Consider the following 18378-nt stretch of genomic DNA (forward strand, 5'->3'; position numbering starts at 1 on the left):
CGACTACAGGAGATGATCAGACTGCGAATGCGACTACAGGAGATGACCAGACTGCGACATAGTACAGGAGATGACCAGACCGGGAATGAGACTACAGGAGATGACCAGACTGCGAATGCGACTACAGGAGATGACCAGACTGCGAATGCGACTACAGGAGATGATCAGACTGCGAATGCGACTACAGGAGATGATCAGACTGCGAATGCGACTACAGGAGATGACCAGACTGCGAATGCGACTACAGGAGATGACCAGACTGTGAATGCGACATACTACAGGAGATGATCAGACTGCGAATGCGACATAGTACAGAAGATGACCAAGTAGCTAGTTTTAAAATTTAAACATGTCCTCAGCCCCTTTATGGCACCTCCTTTACATTCCTGTCCTCACCCCCTTTGTAGAACCCCCCTTCACATTCCTGCCCTGCCTCCCTTTTATATCACCCCTCCTCATTCCTTTCTGTTTCTGATACTTTTCCCCCTCCCTCCTTCATAACAGTGCCCTCTTCCCTGTCTTACCTTACACAGGACACAGCAGATGACATCGGAAGTGCAGCAAAGGGATGGACAGAGGGCGGGACCTGCCCCAGTTAACTGATTGGTTGATAGAATGCAGAGCAGTTCTATTAACCAATCAGTTAACTGAGCCAGCCCCTGCCCTCCGTGCATCACTGTGCTGCTCTTCCGATGTCAGCTCTGTGAAGACAAAGCAGCTAGCAGACTGTGTTAGAGCCTCGGGCGGCTCTGGTCCTGCAAAGGGAACGGCGTTCCTGCTGTGAAAAAAGTGCGGGGACGCCGTTCCCACGCGTTCCCGCAGGACTCGAGCCCTGATAGCAGTGATTACTGTATAAATGACAATGGTCCCAAAAATGTGTCAAAAATGTCCGATGGGTCCCCGACAATGTCGCAGTCACAATAAAAATCGCAGATCGCCGCCATTACTAGTAAAAAAAATAATAATAAAAAATTATTAATAAAAATGCTATAAAACTATCCCTATTTTGTAAACGCTATAACTTTTGCGCAAACCAATCAATAATCGCTTATTGCGATTTTTTTTACCAAAAATATGTAGAAGAATACGTATCGGCCTAAATTGAGGGAAAAAAATGTTTTTTTATATATTTTTGGGGCATATTTATTATAACAAAAAGTAAAAAATAATGCATTTTTTTCAAAATTGTCGCTCTATTTTTGTTTATAGCGCAAAAAATAAAAACCGCAGGGGTGATCAAATACCACCAAAAGAAAGCTCTATTTGTGGGAAAAAAAGGACGTCAATTTTGTTTGGGAGCCACGTCGCACGACCGCGCAATTGTCAGTTAAAGCGACGCAGTGCCGAATCGCAAAAAGTGGTCTGGTCTTTGACCAGCAAATTGGTCCGGTCTGAAAGTGGTTAAATAGGCAGGTCAGACGAGCATCATCGGGAACAGCTGGTAACTGTGGAAAGAGAAGAGAGCTGGCAATTAGCCGACAGCTGAGCGGCCAGCCCAGAGGAGGAAGGGCTACCCCAGCCCTGACACCTTTAAATCTAACCCCCCTTTTCAGGAAAAAGTACCATAAATCTTTGCTTAAACATTTACTTAACTCAGCTAGAGCCTGTATTCCTGCCATGTGGAAACAACATTCTCCTTCTACCCTTGTCCAATGGTTCGCCAGAGTAAATGATATAGAAAAGCATGAAGCATCTGACCGTTGCTCGGGAAATCGTAAGAACATAAGACCAGATGGTTTTACTGTAGACACCACATGTCAGCCTTATCTAGTCCTATTTGCATGCACTGTATTGTCGGTATTTAGGATGACTATTATTATCCTGTTGACTGTATTGTTTTCTGGTACACAAATAAATAATACATAATTTAATAAATAATTAAAAAAAAAAGAATGATGTTTAGCAAGAATTACGTAAATAGCAATATTTTGTAATAGAACATATCTTGTTTGTCAGAAATCAAAGAGCTGGAGACAGCGGACACCCTGGAACAGAAGCTTAGTAAAGAAGAGTTTATAGAGGTTACATTTTTTTTTTCCTAACACCTAATTATTGAATGTATTTCAATAAACAGTACAATGTCTAACAATTATCTTTTCATAATATGTGCATTCTTTTTATGTAAACCATATGGTTTTGTTCCCATACTGTACAGGAACTGGTGACACACCAAATTTGACCCTATTTCATTGTCTCATGTACCAATGTTACAGCTGGAAAAAAAAAACTGAGCACGAAAGTGGGGTTGTTGCCCAAAGCAACCTATAAAAGTTACCGATCAAAAACAAACGGTGATACCTGGTTAGCTGCTATTGGGAATATCTTTTAGGCTTGTTTTCCTTTGTCCAGTTTAACATTCAACCTTCTTTTAACTACCTTATATATATATTTTTTTACAGTTCCTGATTCCAATATGCGTCTCTGTTCTTAATTAAAGCCCAAGTTTAATAAAATAAATTAAATAAATCAACAAGGGACAGTACTTACATTAGTTTGATGTGTCCCATGTACTGCTGGCTCCTGCTTTACTTGAAATGTTTCTTCTCCGACCTCCCCCTGAATGGATGTTGTGGGCAGAAATGGCATGGGTAGGCATTCTTGATGATGTGTAGGGAAGGTGCAGCATGATGCAGCAGCAGTAAACACTCGGAGTCCAGTTGCAGATCTGTATTGAAGTTAAAGTACAGCAAAGCACAACTAGCCAGCAGGAAGACAACCCGACCAGGCGCACTCACAGAATGTTGCAGCGAAGAGTATAACAGTAGGTCTTGGGTGCACCCACAGTGTCTGTCTTGAGGGGAGAAATGCAGTCTGGTCGGTCAGTACCCAAACGGAAGGCTTCCAGAAAGGATGGCATGTCCCTGCTCTTTCCCTACTAATCTAGAGCCTCTCTCTACAGCTATTACTGTCCCTGACAGACCTGTCCCTACACTACCCACACACTGAGCCTGGGAGCCGGGGTCTTAAATAGACTCTGCCAGACCCAAAATGGCTGGCAGGGTCACATGAAGTGTCAGCATCCAATAAGATATCTCCCCCAATGACCCAGGAAACCATAGAGGAACCGTGTTCCTCTTGACTTCCTCTGCCTCTGCAATGTCGCTGCGGTTGAGCACCACCTGCAGTGGAGAAAGTGGACTGCACCTGCCTACATGTGTATATGGCAGATCCTTTGGCTGTATTGACTGCCAGAGTACCAGAAGGTTATGATAACTGGGGTTAATAGAGCTGGGAGACCTGCATTCACTCATCAAGAATGCTGAATATGCCTGCCCTATCTGCCTACCTCCTCCATTCATAGGAGACATACTATAGCTCCTATAACTGAAAAACTATCTATAAATAGAGGACAGGCAGATGAATGAAGGGTCCACCTCTTCCATTCATTGACCATTTTTCATTAATAGTAGCTATAATACAGCTTAGAGGAATAGAGGAGAGGAGCAGAAATGGTTGGCATAGTTGGCATTTTTGGTGAGTGCATATGACAGATCTCTTGGCTCTATTAACCCCTGTGGCACTGGAGGATTGAGGCCGTGAGTAGGGGGTTTAGAGCTGGAAGATTTCAACGAAAGCAGGAGTCAGCAGTACAAGAGACACTTTACATTGATAGTAGATAATGTCCCTTATGCTGATTTATTTTTCTATTTTTGACTAATACAAGATCGTGATGAGAAACACTCAGTAACCCATAGCAAGATTTTGCTTTACTGTGACCAAAATTCTTGTATAGTGTTGCCCAAGCTTTGGTCATTACATAAATCCTGTATAAAAATAATATAATCATTGTAGGTTACTATAGGTTACTACACATTGTAGTAATTTATAGTACACTTTAAACTACTTTTATTTTTGCTATCTGTGTCCCATTGGGGCAATTTTTTTTTCCTTTACCTCTTATAGCTGAAAAATATTCCTCCAAACTTTTAGACGGTAATAAAAGGAACAGGTATCCCCTTACCTCTTTTTCTGATGACAACTGTAATATTTTGAATTTCCCCTCACTTTCTGCTTAACTCACCAGGACAAATAGAGAAGGTGAATGCCCCCTGCAGGGACACCAACAGCAATTAAAGCCTAATGGGGGCTCTAACCCTTCCTTATTCTATTAAAATGAAAAAAGAAAGATCTGTCCTTACTCTTCAAGGTTTCGTCTTTTTCTAGGACCTTTACAAATATCAGTGTCAGTAGAAATGAAAGACTGATATAGGGCTTAACCTTAAAAATGGCTGCCTTTGCTGGTAAGTCCCTATTCACACCTGTGCCATTTGTCATGCTTTGGCTGTCATGTGACAACATACAAGTGGAATCCAATTATTTTCTATGGGTCTATTCACACCTATTTATTGTGCTTTTTGTGTGACTTGGACAAAGGTTTTGCTTCAGATTTTTGTCTTGTTTTGGCCCAATAGACATCAATGAAAAATGAAAAAATTATGAAAACTCATCCAAAATGCATACAAAAACGCATAAAAATTCAGACACATAAGTGTGTTTAGTTTCAGAGCTGCAGTAAGCATGGTTTGTCACTAAAACGACCAAACCTAGTATATAGGTTGTTTTATTAGATTGCTTTGTAAAACACACTCATCATTGAAAAAATCTGCTAATAATATTTTTTTTATGTTCCCTTTCAGTATGTATATCCATTCATCAGTCACATCAACACAGACTTCTTTCAGGAATTTCTGCATCACATGGCGCAATGTGCGGACATGTTCCGTGAGACAATCCGCCATGATATTTGGAGACAGAGGTTTTCTGAACTCTTTCTCGCATGTGATGCTGGAAAGGTTGGTCCATTCCAAGATTTTTTTTATTTTTACAAAATTGGATAAAATGAATTGGTAGATGCTATCACAGGCTTTGTTTGCTCATGTCTGTTGTAATGTGTACATTTCTAAATTTGGTTCCTGCTTTTCTCCCTTAAAGCTGAGCCAAAGGCAGAAATAAAAGACACAGATTCATGCAGCTCTGTTTTAATTAATGCATGGCGTTTTTTTTTTTTAATACAAGCATTGTAAGTACCCGAATTTGACTCAGTATCAGTTTCTTGCAATACCCTATGCAGAGCTCAGACTGGGAGAGGAGAAAGCAACTGAAGGAGCCTATCTGTTTATGTGGTAGAAAAGAACATGCTGTTGGAAAGAGACAGCAGAGTAATGGGGAATTGAACTCATCAGCCTTACTGCTTCTTATTAGTGAGAGAATCAAGCTTTATAATCCCATAGAGTAGATAGAGAAAGGTCTGCTTAGGGTCTCAACCATCTCTGCCATGTTTGCAATTACAAAGAAAAGAGCATATCTGCCGTAACATAACAATTATATAAAATTTGTATTTTTAGCACCATTTACATCTGTGGGGATGTCACTTTTTCTTTTGTTAAATTAGTAAGCAGGGGACTGCAGTCAGCCTATCAGTACCTCAGCAAGGGAAGTAAATAAGATAGTAACGCACTGCCACCTACAGTTAGAAATAAATAGTACAGCTGCTGCAATCACTAAATGGGCTCCCACATCCGCATATGAAAAAGCACGATCACGCTGCCTCAGTAACAACATAAGATATTAACTGAAACGCGACAATAAATAACTATAAAGATAGACATTTCATATATAAAAAGGGCCAGTGCAAAATATATCCGTGAACACACATAAAAATAAATAAAAAAGTCCACTTAATTTGAATATAAAGAATAAATCTTTTTATGAATTCTGCAATTGAGAAAGTCTATTCAATAAAGTGCTTCACAGAAAAAAACACCACAGTGTTTCGACAATTTCCAACTTGTGCTCCTTTCACCGGGTGAAGTGCAAGCTCACCTTCATTATAGACCCCAAAAGGGTCAACTAAGCATGTAGGCAAATCAATCTGATGGACCAAACACTGGTGTTCAGGTTCCATTAAGAGCAATCGGGTTCCCTATTGATAATGGCTCCACGCAGCTCACAAGCAGGTCATAGGCAACAAACAGAAAAGAACAGCCTCCAATAGTGCAGTACCTGGGTTAATACATTCAACAAACCGCACATACATTCACATACTTCAAATTAGGCCTTAAAGCTGAACTCCAGGGAAAAGAAACTTGCTCCCTTGCAGAGGGACGGAGGGATCTAGGGGGCCACAAAAATCTGTTTTACTCTGCTCCCACTGGCTCCCTTGATGCTATAAGACCAGTTCTCAATGATTAGTCCACTTTCTGCTCTGCACCCAGGTGACTCTGGCTGTCAGCACCCACGAACCCAGTGCTCCAGATCCTTCTCAGGCCGCCATTATGTAGCAGTAATGGTGCACACTGGACAGCGATGTGCAATCTCCGGTCTCCCTCATGGCAAGAGGAAGCTGTGTCCTGTACAGCTTAAGAAATTGCAACTCTTTCCTCTCCTCTTAGCAATTTCCCTCAGGGATATGCAGTTCAAAAGCTCTTGATTACAGTAGAATCTCTCTCCTCCAGACTACAGTTCCCACAGTGCAGTGTTGCCTGACTCAGTCTATTGGACCCTTCCTACTCATCCGCTTGCTCCTCTTGCTGATAAAGCTGGTAACCAGTTCAGCACTGCAAGCCAGAAGCTACAGAGAGCAGCTGTAGCCAGTGTATCTTTCCCTCTCCATTATCCTAGCACCTGGCTACAGAAAATGTCCTCTCACTCCGTTTTCTGGTGACAACTGCAAAGGTTTGGGTTTTCTGTCATTTGCTGAGCACAAAAAGGACAGATAAAAAGGGTAAATCTCTCCAGCAGGCATACAGACAGCAAAAAAAAACCCCAAAAAAACCCGGTGGGGTTCTAACCTTCACCTCTCCACCTGAAACTACAAAAAATGTTTTGGGTTTAGATACATTATAGGGGAGGGGCTTGCTTACAACTCATGGTGGATAGTGAAAAGGATCAATGGTATCAGTGGGAACTTATCTGAGAGGCAGAAATTGCTCATTGCTCAAGGAATCCCCTAGCAACATCTGGAGGAACCCTTGGGTTCCATGGAACCCGGGTTGGGAAACCCTGCCCTAAACCAATGTATGTAACATTTATGTGGAATTAAAGTAACACAATCAAGGCGAGGCTGACTCAAAGTATGTACCTACATGAGACAATGGTGCACAGCCCCTAAAACACCCAGAATGGGAAACACATTTTGTGACTCCATATGCCTCTGTGCACTGTCACACTATATGTACATACTCATACATTCACATCTCAGCTTGGATTCTAGAGCGGTGTTTTTTTAATGCTGTGTAATATGTTCAGCAATTAAAGCAATGTTTTTTGAAAGCAATAAAACAGATTCCAGTTATTAATTTTATCTTTTGTTCCAGGTTGGTTTCCTGGATAGACAGCGGGTTTTGGCCCTTCTGGAAATATTCTTTGACGTAATAAGCACTGAGGGAGAAGAGTGGCAGCCACGAAACCCTCGTCAATGTGAGAACCCTTCTACATTCCACGTATTAACATTTGTCAGGATCATCAAGACAATGGACCTATTCAGTAATCCAGTCAGATCTTTAGAATACCAATTTTGTGCAAAATTTATTTTTTATAACGGGGGGGTTAAAACTCAACTCTAGCCAAAAATTCTTTTTTTTTTTTTCTTTTTTTTTTTTAGGATAAAAGAAGAAAACATTAGAGCCTCTGTCAAATTTTCCCTGTTGTGTTTCCTTATTCTCCTTACTCTCTGTCAGGACATGATGTTATGGAAAATTTCTCCAATGTGGAAAAAACATCACACACATTAAGGCCTCATTGACACATGCACTTACACCCATAGTCCGTGATATGGCCATATCTTTAAGCGGCTGAGGCTGCCAGGTGTGTTCATGTAGGTAGCCCATTCATATCTTTGGGAATGTAGCAGCTGCATGAACGCAGCATGTTGTCCCAATTTGACAACTGTGTGGAGTTGCCTTAAATGTAGCAACTTGAAGACCACCTCCCATTCCTGGACTATGGGTGTAAGCTTCTGTGTCAATGAGGTCCTAAATCGTGCCAAAATCATATGGACGATAAAAGGCCAACTGATAGTTACACAAGCTGAGCACTAATACATAGCAAACACACCAATCATCAGAGTTTTAAAAATCCATTTTTTTCTAATCTCAGTTTTGTTTGTCTGTAAGTGTTCATTTGCTTAAATGAATATACTTCTATTTCAGGGCCAGTAATTGAAATAGGAGAAATGGATCCAACAGATTTCTGGGTTGATTTCCAGGAAGGAGTTAACCCAACAGAAGAAAAAGGAGAAGAGCAAACTACTGCAACCTCCATTATAACAACTGAATCTGTACCTGCAGTGGAAGACTTGAAGAACAGTGTGGATGATAGAAGAGAAGGTGGGCTGGAAATACTAAGAGCTGGCAACATGTTTGGTCGATAGCAGATGGTTGACCATTCACTCAGTACTTCTCCCATTAAGAAAATGCTGATGTGAAAAAGGAACAGCACTAACATATTCCACATTAATTAATAAGACGGTGCAACAAGCACTGAGGACATGTGCATGGCAGTAACCCACAGCAACCAATCAGAATCATGTCTTAAAGTCGAGCTTTAGGCAAACAGCTAAATATAAATATTAAATACATATGGGAGAGCTGTTTTGCCTACCAAAGGGTTTCTTATTTATGCCCATCCAATCCTGAGATTTCCACAGCTCAGCCACACACACAGGCCCTTCTGGCAGAGAAGACCATTTTTTTCTCTGCTGCAGTTTGTTCAACACTTACGGGTCTTCTCATCACCCCAAACCATGACTGTGAAAGGTAGACTTTTTGCAATCCCACAGGGAGTAATCAGATCATTGCAGGTTGCTTGCTTGGCATACAAGAATTTCTTTTCAATTAATGCAAGGCACTCTGTGATTGGAGGAGGTGTGGATGAATGTCACTATTGCCTCTTCTCCAATCACGGAGCGCCTTGCCTTTTATTGAAAAGAATCAGGGATGGTGAGGGAGCGACCCACAATAATCTCAGTTCTCCCAGGAGCACTGTACGTTTCGGTGCCAGACGACCAGTACTTACAGCTCTGTGTGGGGCTAACTTAAGTAAAGGTTTTAACAAAGCACCAGCCACACAAATGTATTATATGAAGTACCTTTCCTTGGCATGGTTTTGGATATTATGCTTTGCGCACACATTGATGTGTTGAAGTTCTAATTGTTTTAGTCACAATGTGAATGAAAGCCCTAATAGTACTGTAATCGATTTTTGTTTAATATTATTGATTTTTATAGGTACAACAGATACAATAGAGAATGGACAAGCCCCACAAGCTGAAGATAATGGCAGCATAGACTCACACTTTATTGAGGGAAAACCTTGGTCAGGTATCTATTTGCTACCCTAACACTTTAAAATCTAACTAATTGATTAGCTTGAGCTCATTAACTCGTTAGGGGCTAGACATCAGTTATTGTTAATTTATGCTTTATTTTTATACTTCCTTGCAAGTTAGGCATGGGAAAATACAACATATAAGAGAAGCATCTGAAGGTCCCGTGTGCGCTATTCGTAGCACACTATTCCACTATAAACAACCGGCGTTCATCTATATCTGATGGATACTGGTAGGCATTACATAATTAAGACTTGGAATTGTGCATGGGAGATTGAAAGGGCTTCTATACAAGTAAACACATTCAAGAGGCACTGTAATTGGAGGAAGTGTGGATGAACCCCACTATCTTCTCTTTTCCAATCACAGAGCACCTTGCTATACATTGAAAAGAATAAGGGATGCCAAGCGAGCGTCCCACAATAATCTCACTATTTCTGGCAGCACCACTGTAAATTTCAGCTTCAGAAGACCAGTACTTACAGCTCTGTGTGAGGTTAAGGGAAGTAAGGTTTTAAACAACAAAGCAGCAGCCAGACAAGTGTATTATACAAATGTAGCACCCCCTAGCTTTGTTGTAAGAGTGCTAGAGTTTTGTGCCGTGTAGGTCAATTTATGCAGGCTTGGCTGGTGGCTAAGCCTGCCTGTTTTTTTCTTGGGTTGGGCAGAGATCCAGGGAGAGCTGGATGACTCACACACAGCATCACTGAGACCCCCACCCCCTTATTTCTAGAATGTACTGGAACCTTCTAGAAAGATGGGAGGGGAAGTGAGGTTGAGCTGCCTGGAGTATTCTGGGTCAGCCCAGCTGGGGGAGGAGTTGTTTGGGTGGAATCTGTGGATGAAGTGTTAGGCTGTAGTGGCCTTTGAGGGAACTCACCAGTCTGGGGGGGGGGTGACTTAGAGCCTGGGCTTGTGTGCGGACAGGACCCTCTCAAGACACATGGAGGTGTCCTGGACAGGAGGCAATGGGATCAAGGAGGTCAGTGGTCAGTGGGAGAACACTATAAGGAAAGTCTCCAGGAGCATCAGGAACAGCAAAGAGGGCTGGTGAGTGACACACAGTCAGAAGGACTGGGAGGCACGCCTGAGAGGACTGGAATGGAGTAGTCTGGGATGGGTGCAGAGCCAGTCAGGAGAACTGTGGTGGCACAGGCAGTGGAAAGGGGTGGTAGCTGCATCCAGGAGGGCTAGCAGTGCCTGAAGAGGTGGTACTGGGAGCAGTAGCCAGATGTGGGACAGCTAGCACAAAGGATTACCATTTTTGCTACACCATAAGGGCCCGCGTTCCATGCCTGCAAAGGGCATTTGCTTTTGGCCTGACAGAGTCAGTCAGGTCCCCACAACAGTTCTAGCTAGTCTGCTAGTCTTGATAGTCTGCAAGCAATTGTTTGTGCTGGTGGTTGAGAAGAAATTGTATATACGGAAGTGTATATAGTTCAGTCCCAATGTATATTTCTTCAATCAAGTGGGCATCCCATATGTACTCCACCCCCATCCAAGTTTAATTCTGCTAATAAAACAAAAAACAAAACAAAAAAAAAGTGCAAGGCCTTCTTTTTTGACTTTGTGTGTCTGGAAATTCATGCGGGCCACTGGTGATTGTGGTTCATCTCCCACCCTGCACAGCTAGTGGTGGTAGCACTACACATGGGGGGTTATTTACGAAAAGGCAAATCCACTTTGCACTACAAGTGTATTTGGAAGTGTAGTCAATGTAGATCCAAGGAGGACATTCAAGGAAAATAAAAAAACGCATTTTAGCATGCACATTGATTGGATGATAAAATCAGCAGAGCTTCCCCTCATTTCAGATCTACAGAGACTGCACGTCCAAGTGCACTTGTAGGGCAAAGTGGATTTGCCCTTCATAAATAACCCCCAAAGTACCTTTCCTTGGCATGGTTTTGGATATTATGCTTTGCACGCATTTTGATGTGTAGACGTTCTTATTGTTTTAGTCCCAATGTGTATGAAAACCCTAATACTATTGTTAGCTATAATCACAGATGTTCCGTGAACATTGCAATGGATTTTTGTTTAATATTAATGATTTTTATACAGGTACAGCAGATACAACAGAGAATGGACAAGCCCCACAAGCTGAAGACAATGGCAGCAGAGACTCACACTTTATTGATGGAAAACCTTGGTCAGGTAACTCTATGATCCCCTCACAAATTAAAGTCCAACTAATTGACTAGCTTAAGCTCATTAACTTGTTAGGGGCTAGTGTGCATGGCCTTTTGAGATGTGTTAGTATCAGTTTATGCTTTGCGTTTATACTTCCCTACAAATTAGACATAGGAAAACGTATGAGAGACCATCTGAAAGGCCTGTGTGCACTATCCCTTTGTGCACTATCCCACTATAAAAAAAATGGTCATCTTAATCTGATGGATATTGTTAGGCATTACATGAATAAGACTTAAGATTGTGCATGGGAGATTAAAAGGGCTTCTATGATGATACACCGACAGATGTGGTAATCCTCATATATCTCATGCAGCTGAGTATTGCAGTTACTAATAACAGGTTCATGTGTAGAATTGTTTCCTTTTGTAATTTTGTTACATGGTTACATAGTAGTTGGTAAGGTTGAAAAAATACACAAGTCCATCAAGTCCAACCTGTGTGAGTGCGCTTTTATGTCAATATTACACTGTGTATCCCTGTATGTTGTGGTCGTTTAGGTGACTATCTAATCGTTTTTTGAAATTATCTATGCTCCCTGCTGAAACCACTGCTTGTGGAAGAAACCACACTTACCGTAAATAACCCTCTACGCAGTTTCTGGTTAAATCGCTTTTCCTCTAATTTTTGTGAATTGCCACGAGTCTTTTTAAATGCCCTTTCGCAAAAAAGTTTTATGCCTATTGTGGGGTCACCAATATGGTATTTGTACATTGAAATCATATCCCCTCTCAAGCATCTCTTCTCCAGAGAGAATAAGTTCAGTGCTCACAACCTTTCCTCATAACTACGGTAATATCTTCCAGACTCTTTTTGAGCTTTGTTGTCTTTCTCTGGACTCTCTCCATTTCCAGCACATCCTTCCTGAGGACTGGTGCCAAGAACTGGACAGCATACTCCAGGTGCGGCTGGACCAAAGTCTTGTAGAGCGGGAGAATTATCGTTTTATCCCTGGAGTTAATTCCCTTTTTAATGCATGCCAATATTCTATTGGCTTTGGTTGCAGCAGCTTGGCATTGCATGCCGTTGCTGAGCCTGTCATCTACTAGGACCCCTGGGCCCTTTTCCCATCCTAGATTGCCTCAGTGGTTCTCCCCCTAGTGAGTAGATTGCATTCATGTTTTTGCCACCTAAATGCATTATTTTACATTATTCTACATAAAGCCTCATTTGCCATGTAGCTGCCCACCCCATTAATTTGTTCAGATCTTCTTGCAAGGTTTCCACATCCTGCGGAGAAGCTATTGCCCTGCTTAGCTTAGTATCGTCCGCAAATACTGAGATTGAGCTGTTTATCCCATCCTCCAGATCATTTATGAATAAATTAAATTGGATTGGTCCCAGGACAGAACCCTGAGGGACCCCACTTTCCACATTGGACCATTCCGAGCACTCCATATTTATCACTACCCTCTGAACTCAACCTTGTAGCCACTTTTCAATCCAGGTACTCACCCTTTGGTCCATGCCGACAGACCTAAGCTTGTACAGTAAACGTTTGTGGGGAATTGTATTAAATGCCTTTGCAAAATCCAGATACACTATGTCTATGGGCCTTCCTTCATCTAGATGGCAGCTCACCTCCTCATAGAAAGTTAATAGATTTGCTGACTAATGCTAATGATACCATTTTCATTACTAAAATCTTGTATATAGTCCCTTATCATCCCTTCCAAGAGCTTGCATACTATTGATGTTAGGCCAACTGATCTGTAGTTCCCAGGGATATATCTTAGCCCTTTTTTAAAGATTGGTGCCACATTGGCTTTTCTCCAATCAGCTGGTACCATACCAGTCAGTAGACTGTTTGTAAAAATTAGGAACATTGGTCTGGTAATTACTTGACTGAGTTCCTTAAAGTGTTTGTTAAGTCTAATATTTTATTCACTGCTAGACCCTCTATTAGAGGCTGGCATACCACACTATGCAAGTCCTTTGTAAAAACAAACATTCTAAATACTACTTTAGAGCTATCATCAGGCTGGTCACATGACTTGTGCCCACTTTACAGCTCCCATACATTGCTTCTGTGGCAGGGGCCGTGACCTCCCGCAGAAGCAATGTATCGGAGCTGTAAAGCGGTTGCGAGTCATGTGAACGTCCTGAAGACAGCTCTAAAGAAGTATTTGGAACACTCGTTTTTACAAAGGACTAGCATAGTGTGGTATGCCAATCTCTAATAGAGGGACTGTCAGTGACCAATGTAGGGTTTTTTTTTTTTTAATAGTAGTGGCGGGGGGGACAGACTCAGAGAGGGTGCTGACAGGCAGGAAGGAGGGAGTGAGGGGAGAGAGGAGAGCAGAGAGGACAGCTACATATGACGGAGGGCCACAGTGGTCAGGGCTGAGCAGCCCTTGTTATCGTGGTCAGTATAGAGAGGGCATACAGGAAGTGGCAAGTTCAGGGAGTTTTTTTTTATAGTTTAGAGGGGGGCAGCAGATTACACAGCACAAGCACCATGCTGTATAATCTTCTTTAACCAGTTCCCGACCAGCGCAGGCCGATGTACGTCGGCAGAATGGCACAGGCAGGCAAATGGGCGCACCTGTACGTCCCTTTAAATTTGCCGCCCTGCCATCGGTAGCGCGCCTCCGGCGGCACGCTCCCGCGCTGGTCGGGACCCCCGTGAGTCCGGTCGCGGGACCCGCAGACTCGATCGCCGCGGGCATACCTGCGATCGTCTCACGGAGCGGCCGAATGAAGAAATGCCGTTGTAAACAGCATTTCTCCATTCTGTCTAGCAACTAGTGACACTGATCTCTGCTCCATGTGATTGGAGCAGAGATCAGTGTTCACTAAATTAAAGCCCAGCCCCCAACAGTTAGTAACACACCCCTAGGAACACTTAACCCCTACACTGCCACCCACTGGTTAACCCCTTCACTGCCAGTGTCATTTACACAGGAATCACTGCATTTATATAGCAGTGATTGCGGTATAAATGACAATGGTCCCAAAAATGTGTCAAAAATGTCCGATGTGTCCGCCATAATGTCGCAGTCACAATAAAAATCGCTGATCGCCGCCAATACTAGTAAAAAAATAAATAAATAAAAATGCCATAAAACTATCCCCTATTTTGTAAACGCTATAACTTTTGCGCAAACCAATAAATAATCGCTTATTGCGATTTTTTTTTACCAAAAATATGTAGAAGAATACGTATCGGCCTAAACTGAGGGAAAAAAACGTTTTTTTAGATATTTTTGGGGGATATTTATTATAACATAAAGTAAAAAATAATGCGTTTTTTTCAAAATTGTCGCTCTAATTTTGTTTATAGCGCAAAAAAAAAATGCAGAGGTGATCAAATACCACCAAAAGAAAGCTCTATTTGTGGGGAAAAAAGGACGTCAATTTTGTTTGGGAGCCACGTCGCACGACCGCGCCATTGTCAGTTAAAGCGACGCAGTGCCGAATCGCAAAAAGTGGTCTGGTCTTTGACCAGCAAAATGGTCCGGTCTGTAAGTGGTTAAGGGACCAGAATCTGAATTTTTTTGGGGGTTAACAAACACTTTAAGGACCCTCAGGTGCAAGCCCCCCGTTTCCCTCGTAACCATCCTTAGTGACCAAGTCCCTTCATTATTTTTTATGGGGCAACATGATCTGTCCACCCTCTTTTCTTGGGATTTTTTTTACTCTCCTTCGCAATGTGTCTTTCGTGTTCTATCTTAGCAGCCCTGATTACACCCTTATATTTCTTATTGCATTCTTTGATTTTGCCTTTTTCTTAATCACTGCATTACTTAACTTTTATATATCCTCTCTATGCGGTTTCATGACAATTCCTGCAAATTATATATGCTTAAAACAGTTTCTGACATTATACTGTCAAACAAGCTGAACACTGTTATTGATAAATTAAGCAACACCCATCTCCATTCCAAACTCTACCAGCCATTAACTGACATTTTGTGTGAAAGTAGATAGCATTTTATTGGTACATGCTTACAATCATAAAGGATATTGGTCCCTTAACATTGATGTCTGGCCATCCATTCTATAGCTGTCTGTAAAGCCCCATACACACTATCCAATTTTCTGCTCATTTTTTTCCTTCAGATTTACCAAAACCATATAATATGAGGTTAACCTCCCTGGCGGTATGATTCAGTCTGGAATTAGGTGCTGAAAGCGGTACAATTATTTTGCATGGAAATCTGGCGTTTTATTTTGTAGTCCTGTAATTCTTAGGAATAACGCTCTTAAATCTCTTCAAACCAGAGTCTAGCAGACATCCCGGGTATGATAAAGTTTATAATATAATAAAGAATAATACAAATTATTCAATAATCTAATCAAATCCTAAAACACTGAAAAAGGGACACTTTCTGGTTGCTATGGACAATCTCCAAATTCCAGGCAGAAAAAACTGTATTTATAATATAAAAGTGCATGCAGGGAATTGCACAGACCACTAGGGACAAAGGGGGTGTGTCATTTTGTAATACAGTACTGTAATCTGTAAGATTACAGTGCTGTGTGTGTTTTGTGTGTTTTTTACTTTTTTGAATTTGCTGCCGTTCTCCGCTCCCGTGCGCCGTAACGTCGCAGGGAACGGAGCTCGGCGGCATTCGGCACTGTGAATCGAGCGGAGGACAGCTCGATCACACAGCGCAGAGGACATCGCTGGATCCAGGGGACAAGGTAACTAAGTCTCACTGTGTCCTCCCTGCATCCAGCGGTGCGATCCTGAGTCTGGCTCGGGGTTACCGCTCCTGCTAGTAAATTCCCAAGCCAGACTCGGGATTACCGCTAGGGAGGTTAAACCTTAGGAGTTTCAATTTGTATGCAATCAGGCAGGCCCTTGCACTACATGGTTTTGGTAAATCCAAAGACAAAAATCAGCAGAAAATGTAATAGTGTGTATGGGGCTTAAGTCTGTATTAGCGAAGTCTGTGGCTTTCCATCAATGTTTGTGGTTCAGTTTATCTATTGTCCTGTATGTTTGTTTTGGTGCACAAATTTATCCATGTACTCACTGGCACAAATGCAAATTCTGTAAAATTTCAGGCAATGGTAGTCTTTTTTGGGCTAATTTACTAGAGGAATTGAGAATTTTCACACAATAAATTGTATAAATAGTATTTTTAATTATTCAGTCATACGCAGATGAAATAAGTAAACAGGAATTTGCTTTTCACATGATTGAATAATTGAAAATCAATGTTCACACAATACCTCCTTTAGTAAACTAGCCTCAGTGCGCATATGTAAGTCAACAGTATGTAAGATAGGAAAATAATATGTAAATATTTTGTTATTTTCGTGAAAGAGAAAACTATTGTGTGTGAGTGTTTGTATATTCTATCTATCCATCTATATATATATATATATACACATATATATATATGTATATATATATATATATATATATATATATATATTATATATACACACACACATGATTATTCCTTGTTTATTTTTATAGGTGATCTCCTGACTTCAGATTTGGCTATCCAGTACAGTTCATATGGTGACAGAAGTCAAGATGAGTGTCATGACACAGTCTCCAAATTCACAGGTAATTATAGGTAGCTAGAAAATATGGCCAGGGAGATGGTGTGCCTAGGGAGGTCAAATAGAAGGGAGACACTGTAATGTGGGGTTGAAGTAGGTGAGGTGAAGGTGCTGTGACCAGTGGGGTTGGTGAGAAGGATGGGAGCAGACACTGTAAGTAAAGGAGGGGAGGGGTAATATGGGTGGAAGCTGTTGTGACCAGGGGTGGTGAGGTAGATGGGAGAAAGGCTACCTAAGGAAGTCAAGTGGGAGAAAGGTACTGTGATCAGTAGGAGGGTAAGGTGGGTGGGAGCAGGGTTACTGGGGTGATTGGGAGGTGTTGCGACTGTGAAGTTAAGGTAGGCAGAAGACACTGGGAGCGCTCACATTGCCTACATCCATTCACACCTTTGATCATTGACCATCTGGCCTTGAGATATAGGTAAGCTCTGGTCCCTGACTTCCTATACTGGGTCATATTTCATGCAGAGAGTCCCTAAAGAAGCTGGGGACCAGAGACTTCCCTGTATCTGATGGCTGAGTAGAGCAGAGGTTTGAATGGAGTCAAGTGCAATATGAGCAGATCTTCCTTGTAAAATGGTGCAAGTGTATGGAGCTTGGGTGCAAGCAGCACTGATCTGAAGTCTGCATGGGGGTAATTAGTACATTTTAACGTGGAAGTGTCGGTGAGAGGTTGTTCTGTTGGATCAGTGTGGGGGGGGGGGGGGGTATGATGTGCTGGCCTGGCATAGCAGATTTGAGGGTCCAAGGGAGACTTCCCCTCATTTCCTTTCACAAAAGAAGTGATGGGACATATCTCTATCAGGAATGAAAACAAAACACATTTTAGTAGTGTGAGGAAGGGGTGTTTTTATTATTGTCTGTTCCCTTTTGTTCTAGTGACACCCTTGTTTTCTTGTACAGATGTCATAGGGACAGATAGTAAATGCAAATCTCCCTAATGGGGGTCACAGACAGAAATAAAATCCTGACAGAAAATGTACCTCTTCCCTATTCTATCCAAAAAAAAAAAGTGCTGTATTGACTTTAGTAAAAGCAGAAGAGTGACGCTTGTCCCAATGTCAAGGTCAGAAACTATAGTTAGCAAGTTTTCACATTTTTTCTTCTAGATAGTGACATTTTTTCCCATTCTTCTTTGCAAAATCGCTCAAGCTCTGTCAGATTGGAGGGAGAGCATCTGTGAACAGCAATTTTTTTTTCTTAATTGGATTTAGGTCTGTACTTTGATTGGGCCATTCTAACACATGAATATGCTTTGATCTAAACCAATCTATTGTAGCTCTGGCTGTATGTATAGGGTCTGTGTCCTACTGGAAGGTGAACCTCCGATCCAGTCA

At 41.8% G+C, this 18378-nt stretch overlaps 1 protein-coding gene across 2 annotated transcripts in view; it reads left to right on the forward strand.

Moving 5' to 3' along the window:
* EFCAB5 (EF-hand calcium binding domain 5) overlaps positions 1-18378 on the forward strand; it is a 75918-nt gene that overhangs the window by 19449 nt on the left and 38091 nt on the right. For both annotated transcript variants that reach the window (XM_077480337.1, XM_077480338.1), the window contains 7 exons: positions 1957-2021; positions 4638-4793; positions 7317-7419; positions 8151-8327; positions 9228-9320; positions 11393-11485; positions 16953-17045. In XM_077480337.1, the coding sequence (XP_077336463.1) occupies positions 1957-2021; positions 4638-4793; positions 7317-7419; positions 8151-8327; positions 9228-9320; positions 11393-11485; positions 16953-17045 (780 nt within the window). The remainder of the gene's footprint in view (positions 1-1956; positions 2022-4637; positions 4794-7316; positions 7420-8150; positions 8328-9227; positions 9321-11392; positions 11486-16952; positions 17046-18378) is intronic.

The sequence above is a fragment of the Lithobates pipiens genome, unplaced genomic scaffold (assembly GCF_037356315.1).
Source record: "Lithobates pipiens isolate NorthernLeopardFrog02 unplaced genomic scaffold, aLitPip1_a1.2 Scaffold_16, whole genome shotgun sequence".
Classification (NCBI taxonomy): domain Eukaryota; kingdom Metazoa; phylum Chordata; class Amphibia; order Anura; family Ranidae; genus Lithobates; species Lithobates pipiens.